At 46.3% G+C, this 7,531-nt stretch overlaps 1 protein-coding gene across 1 annotated transcript; it reads right to left on the bottom strand.

The window, feature by feature from the left end:
- Window positions 1-4,944: 4,944 nt before the first annotated feature.
- Window positions 4,945-6,903, bottom strand: ACET3X_006392 (uncharacterized protein). Its single transcript, XM_069452746.1, has 8 exons — window positions 6,780-6,903; window positions 6,635-6,727; window positions 6,123-6,585; window positions 5,883-6,063; window positions 5,721-5,831; window positions 5,402-5,672; window positions 5,172-5,332; window positions 4,945-5,111 (listed from the first exon to the last, which is right to left on the bottom strand). The coding sequence occupies exons 1-8, from the start codon at window positions 6,882-6,884 to the stop codon at window positions 4,946-4,948; spliced, it is 1,551 nt and encodes a 516-aa protein (XP_069305160.1). The 5' UTR covers window positions 6,885-6,903; the 3' UTR covers window position 4,945.
- Window positions 6,904-7,531: the final 628 nt, after the last annotated feature.

Below are 7,531 nucleotides of genomic sequence, written 5' to 3'. Positions count from 1 at the left end.
ACCCCAAAACCTATCAAAAACTTCGGGATGAGATCAGGACGAACTTTAAATCTCTCAACAGCATCACTGCTACATTGGCAATGCAACTTCCTTACCTCCAAGCCGTAATATCAGAAGGACTACGAGTCTATCAACCGGGCTCACAGGGCTTCCCAAGGCTTTCTCCAGGGGCGATAATCGATGGTCATTGGGTTCCGAAAGGGGTGAGTAAACTGTTCTGAGATGCTATACCAGGGAGCTGATCAAAGAGTGGTAGACGGAAGTATATACCAGCGCATGGACAGTTCTGCACGACGAGAAGAACTTTCACGAACCATACACATTCAAACCCGAAAGATGGCTGGATCCTGGTTGTACGGATAATTTGAGTGCAAGCCAGCCCTTTTCTCTCGGTCCTAGAGCTTGTCTTGGGAAGAAGTAAGTTTGATAGTACCGAGTTCAAAAACAGTTACGGTGCTGTTGAGCTAACAAGGTTTAGCTTTGCATACTTTGAGATGAGTTTGATCCTAGCGAAGATGCACTTCCAATGCGATTTGGAACTTGTTGATCCTACATTAGATTGGTTAAAAGACAGCTATTTGCATGTTATGTGGTGGAAGCCAGCACTATACATTAGGTTTAAGCCGGCAAAGCTGGAACATAGAGTATAGTTGGTGGCCAACACACCTTACGGCTTCTATTACAAAGGTTTTCATAGTTGGATATGTACAGTGTCGTGTCTTATTAGCAGTTCCCAGCCCACAGCATTTTCCAGCACACACGCAGGGACTGTACTTGTACTAGAACGCCCATGAATCAAGTATAGGGGCATATAGTGTAAGCAGTACCTCATCCTATAAGAGGTGAGCATCTCGAAGATTGGTTGTATGTAGAGGCTTGTCTCTAGTAGTCTCATTCGATATGCAGAATGCCAACCGTCTCGCTTAGGGCTCTATGTAATTCCTGGATCCTCAAAATCACAGGCGTTAATTTGGCTTGGTGCTTGTCCCCTTGCGATGCTCGCGATTTGTCACTCAGAACTTTCGTCAATGCTGCCAATTGCTTGATCTGCAAGATGATCAGGAAGCCGAAGATATCGCACCTCTCTTGCATGGTATCTATTCGATACCCATCTAACAAAAACACATCTTGGTTGTGAGTTTGAGCTTCGTTTCTCCCCGATGAATCCTTCCAAGTCGAGGACGCAGAAAGCAGAGTATCCTCCCAACTTCTTGAGATGTCTTCCAGTATTCCCATCCATTTTTCAACAAGCATAATGGAAAAGGTTGTGGCTCTTGAGTCGTACGGGCAATTCCTACACTGGATTTTCGATCCGCATTGCGCATAGGTGTTTTTCACAAAATATAACGATTGCTCTGCAGTACTGAGATCGTGCACCTTGGGTTGATTCTGAGCTTGCTCCAATGCCGTAAGGATAAGATCTATGCATTCACATGGGGTAGGTTCTTGGACGTTCAAATTGGGCTTCGTAGTGGCGCCTTTACGACCTCGGTCGGATGATTGCTCCGTTGGGATTAACCCAGGGGATCTTTCTCTCGACGCAGAGCGGAAGTGATCTCTACTCTTGGCAGTTTGCGGCGTGGTTTCTACCGGGAAAAGACATCGAGCGTTGACACTGACTGTCTGCTCGCCGAATGCGACGGAACTGACGTTCCAATTTGTTTCATCTGTCTGCAGTCAGTATCGCCTTGATGACTGCTTAAATGCATGACAGAATGACCTGGTGAATAGGACGTAGGATGAGATGGACCTTACCTGCAAATGTCCCAGTGTTCATGTCATCGTCACCCACGGTAGCTCGAGTTCCGGAAGAGCCACTTGGGGACAAAGTGTCATCAGAATATGAGTTCGTAGTTACATCCAAAGTGTCAAAGTCAAGGACTGGATAACCCGAATCGCAGGCTGATATATCTGATATGATTGAGTCCAGGAAGGTGAGATCGGAAGAGGAAGGAGGCGTTATAACGGTTACTGTATTCGAAGGCACATGAGAACGTACTCTGCAGCCTTCTTGACCCACTGGGTCACTTTCCTGGAACCCCGTGTCGGAACCGGGAGGGGTGATTGTGATAGTTTTGCTAGACTTGTCATGCTCCGACGCTGTCTTTGACGCAAAATCCTTATAAGAAATGATTTCACCGTGGTTTTTAGGAACGCCCTCCTGTCTCTGCGAACTGACTTTATCACTCGTCTTTGCTGCGGCAATCGATCGACATAAGGAGATCCTTCTATTTTTCTGCCGTTGCGCCTGAGGAGAAGCAGAATATGTGCAAGTGACGTTTAAATCCCGGCACCGATCACACCCAAATCTGTGGGCGGAGCATTTTAACTGGACCGCCAAAATCAACTATAAGTCATCTCCTCATTGTACTGCCTGTGATTGGCAAATCATAGAACGCTTAGGGTCGGCCTACCTTCTTTGCACGACATCTATCGCAAGCAAAATGGTGGAGTTGACTACCAGACAGGGGTGGTAGGCTCGTATTCGATATGCAAACAATTTCGCCATCTCGTGCTTCTTTTCGAAAAGTGGCAAACATGAGCTGGTGACTACGTGGAAGATATGGTCAAGAGTTTGTCGAGGTGCCCATTCACTCTATGTCATGCGAGTGATAACAATCTTACAGAAAGACCATCTGTACATCGCTTATCTCTTATAACATCTACCGGGGTTCCCGAACTTGACAACACACCGCTTTCGATAAGCGGTGTATTAGCGCAGCACTATTTTGTACGCCCTAAAACAAGCGTTCCGCCGTATCTTCTAACCATACACAGACCAAGGACCTAGACCCTGCTGGCCGGGTAGCTAAGACCCGTGCGGGCGCCGCTCGGCGCTACCTTGAATTCCTCACCAGCTCTGTATTCTGCTTCTGCTTCCTTACACAACTTCTTCTGACCCATTGGACATCGCATATAGCCAGAATAGTCGCTTCTAGTAAGCACTTAAGACGTGCTCGTAGCATCTCGTGACACCTATTGTTGACCTAGAACTAATCTTCGCTCATGTGTGTTCAATCCTGGGGCCTATGGTGGAATCGGACCGCTATCTCTACCGGCCCTTCTACTGCTTAAGGTTTACCCAACGTATTTTGAAAGTACTAGGAGCAATTCTCCATGCATCTTTATTCGACGAAGAAAGATAGCCGTCCGTTTTTATAACTAGTGTTGGCTCGCTCGATATAGTATGCATGTAGTGTTTGGGAACACACTTCTACTGCGATAAAATACATCGTGTGTGCTCATTTCTCCGAAGTTTTAACGCGACGATATGCTCCCTAAGACCTCTTAGACCTACTGTCAGACCTCATGTTCAACATACTATGTAGACCAAGCGTAAATGAACTCGAAGTGGACAGATTACAAATGTATACGAGCGTTGGAGTCGACGGTAGTTAACTCAAAATGGAAGGAGAGCGAAGCGAAAGTCTAGGCCTCTTTGTAGATCGATGAAATTTACCGAAGTTATACCGGACGAGTCCAAGTCTGTGTCGGAGAAATGCTGATTTAGGTCGACATTTATAGCAGTCGGATTGCGGCTATGTCAGGAATGGAAGTCTTCCGGCTGATGTCGCACGACAATGAAGAATCTTGTGAGCGCAATCGTGGAGTAATCATATCGACGAAGTTGCGAACAAACGACAAATATGGCCAGCCCAGATGTACTAAACGACACCACCAAAAAAGATGTAGCGCTTGGGGTCATATCCCTACAGTCCTTGATAAACGGAGACTCAAGCACAGAAGCCATGTTGTTGAAAGCATGCACCGATTTAGGATTCTTCTATCTTAACTGCGTGGACGGGTGCTCCGGGAGGATCTTGGAGGATGTTCAGGCAATGTATTCCCTGGCTACGAATTTCTATAACCTGCCACAAGAAGCGAAGTCTGAGTGGCTGGTGGATAGAGATCATGACGAGCATTTGGTCATGGGGTAAGACTAGACGACCGCGAAGCCCCTGTACAGAAGTCTGAGGAGTTGACATGATATTTTTGATCAATTAGGTATAAGCCTGCAGGTCACGGGAATGGCCCTATCGAAGGTGTCAAGGACGGTTTCGAGGGACTAATGGTAATGTCGCGAGGAATCATGCAGCTTTACATGCTGACATGGATATTGTAGCTTTTTGAGCATCCAATCTCCAAAATATATGATCCTGCATCATTTCCAGGTCCCGAAGTTATCGCTCACCAGCTCGATCCACTCAAAAAGGCGATTGCGACCTTCCGTGGTATCAGCGTTTTACTTCTGGAAAGAATCTCTGCAGCGTTAGACTTGGACCCGTCAAAAGCTTTCCAGGGATATCATCGCGAAGGCGCTGTCTGTCCAACAGCTCTTGGTCTGCTTAAGTACACAATTGCTGAGGAAGAGCCCGAGAAGATCGGCCAAATCGCGCACACAGATGCCGGTAGTCTTTCAATCGTGTTCACAGAGGTTGCAGGTCTCCAGGTCCTGAAGCCAGAGGAAGATGACTGGTTTTACATCGCTCCAAAGCCTGGGCACGCTGTTGTAAATGTTGGCGATGCGCTCCGCTTCATCTCGGGTGGAATTCTGCAGTCCAGTCTCCATCGCATTATTCCACACAAAGACGAAAGATTTCGGCACAAGTACTCAATCGTTTACTTACTGAGACCAGAGATGGATGCCGAATTTATCGATGGTGAAGGGCGAATGTGGAAAGGCTTAGACTGGTAAGGTGTGCCATTGTTGTACTGATCCAGATTCTGACACGAGATGTAGGACAAACAAAAAGCATGCTGTATTTCGTGCGCCAGCAGAAGAACAAGCTCAGGGAACTTATCTTACCGGCAGGGATGGGTATGTTGGATACTGGGATCCGGAGAAGGATCAGGAAAATGGGGTAGTTTAGGAATATTTTCTTTTGCTGGGATCTTATATCAGGACAGACCATTTGGTACAAACTCCTGGTAAATTCATCGTTTTCTAACTCTTATCGGCACGGGATACGATTGTAACCCTCATCTCTGGCTTCTGCCATAGTGTATGCATCTCAGATTGTGCATGCCAGTCTAACTGAGGGTTCAGCAACTTCAAATCATACTTGAAGTATAACTTTGCCAGGATTGTTCTGAGTTCCAACCAAGCAAGACTAGCAATGAGTTATTAGTGACCAAAAGCAAGACGAAGAGTCAGAAAGCTAGCTACGTACCTTTTTCCCAAGCAACTTCGTGTGCCCAACGAAAATGGCTGGCTTGCTCCCAAAGTATCCTCTCCGTCTTTTCTCAACCATCGTTCTGGGTCGAACTTCCACGGGTTGAGAAAATTCTGAGACGACATTGAAGCCGCGAATGGGTTTGTAGAGACGATGGTCTGCGGCACCTTATGATTAGCAAGAATGCTTAAGAGAATTGCTACATCTACTACTTCAAGCTCACTTACACCCTCTGGAATGAAATGCCCGTCAACTACATCACCTCCTTGAGGAACAACTCTTGGGAGAGGAAAAGGCAGTGGCGGATATACTCTCATCCCTTCAAGTATGACTGCGTTCAAGTATAGCAGGCTTGTTGTTGATGTTCCATTAATCTCCTGGTAAAAGTTGAAAGCCTCACGGATTTCTGTCTGCAACCTTAACCCTATCTCTGGGAACTTTAGTAAATGATAGGTTATACAAGCCAAAGCTGTTGCGGTCGTCTCGCTTCCTGCAATACTGTTCCTTATTAGTCGTCTCAATGGACCAAATAGGGACAAGACTTACACAAAATCTGAGGCATGTGCTGCTAATTGAACATCTGAGATGCCGTCGTTGCCGCGACCTTGCAGCATCTTAGTCAAAAAGTCCTTTCGCGTGCTGCTTTGTTCGATCCTCCTGACATGCATGAGCCATGAGACGTGATCAACGGGACATTGAAACCCTTACCTTCTAATCAGTTCCATTGCATATTGCTCATGCCTACGAGTGTCCTTGATGAGCTGCTTTAGCAGTCCTGAGAAGGCTTTCTGGGCAAAGTATCCAAGCCAAGGAAATCGCTTGAAAGTGTCGGCTAAGGCGCCCAATCTTAGGCTTTTCACGATGATGGACACCCAGAAATGCTCAGATCCTAGAACCATTTCGGTCAGACACTGTACGATGTCTCAGATCATCAAGAGGAGAGCTTACCAGAACTGATACCACCGAAAGACTCACCAAATGCTAAGCTTCCAATGATATCGAAAGTGGCAAGATTGAACCACATGACGATATCTACACCGTCAACTGAGGAACCTTTCTCCCCAATTAGGGTGATAAAATGGTCGATGTTGTCGCTAATGAGACTCTCTTGCTCCCTCAAATATTGGTCTGAGAAGACGTCACGCAGGTAGCTTCTCATTTTGTCATGCTTATGTGGATCACGCTCGCTGACAATGGAATGAGCTTCTGCGGCAAAATTCCCGCCATCGTAGAAGTCGCTCTTGATGAACGTCTTATGGCCAACCCTTTTTGCATAAATATCTTTCCATGAATTGTGCGTATTGAAAGACAGCTCATTCGGGGCGACTCTCACAACTGGGCCGTGTTTTTGGTGGAGCTTATGAATCTCGTATGGTTGTCGTCCGCCCAGAAACATGCGACAATGTGAGAACTACAACACTGGTTACACGTGTACTTTGAACACTGCGTGGATGAAGTACGTTACTAAATTTGGCCGTCCATGGGCCTGGAAATCGAGACAGTGGATGCCTTCGAATTTGGGAAAGCTTTACAAAGAACCCAAAGATACACGTCTAACTGCGCATTAGCAATTCGCCTTGCTAGACATGCCAGATGAAATCTCACTATCGCGATAAGTGAACTAATTTTCAATACGGGGAGGCAAGCGTCATTGCAGACATCGAACGATAAAGAGGTCCACGGATTAGTAGATATTGTCATTGCGTTCATAGTAAAGCCAGGATTACGAAGCGTCTTGGATAGATATCCGGTCGGAAATGTTGGTGTTAAATGCTAGAGGATCCGTGCGCAGTTCCAAAGAAGGCAAGACTCCGAGACCAATCGGCTACCTCGCAGTGCTTATGTCAACAATTAGTGTAACAGCGGCAAAATCCATATGCGAGACTACAAGTCCCAAAGAATGACTACTATGTTATGAATAACTAGGTTCCCATCATCCGAAAACAATAAGACCATAACCGGAGCAACAGAGTGGAGATCAATGACGTCGCTTAAAATCGCAGAAGGAGACGTACCGCAGCTTGAGGGAACAGTCGCTATCATCTCAGGTAGGTAATCTCCAGTGAAAGTTATAGATGGGTAATTTCTGACGCTGGTAGGAAGGCGCTTCGAGTGGAATTGGCCTCGCTACAGCAAAACTGCTGGCAACAAAGGGCGCCACAGTCTACAACCTTGATATCGACAAACCGGAAGAGACAACTCCTAGTGTTACATATATAAAATGTGACATATCCAATTGGGCAGATCTACTTGCTGCATTCGCGACTACAGGACCACCACACATTGCTGTCGCTAATGCAGGCATCGATGAAGATGGGACATACATGACTGATTCTTATGACGACTACGGCAATTTA

Source organism: Alternaria dauci, chromosome 6 (genome assembly GCF_042100115.1).
Source record: "Alternaria dauci strain A2016 chromosome 6, whole genome shotgun sequence".
NCBI lineage: Eukaryota > Fungi > Ascomycota > Dothideomycetes > Pleosporales > Pleosporaceae > Alternaria > Alternaria dauci.
The sequence above is the reverse complement of the archived record's forward strand: the minus strand, read 5'-3'. Positions and strand labels throughout refer to the sequence as shown.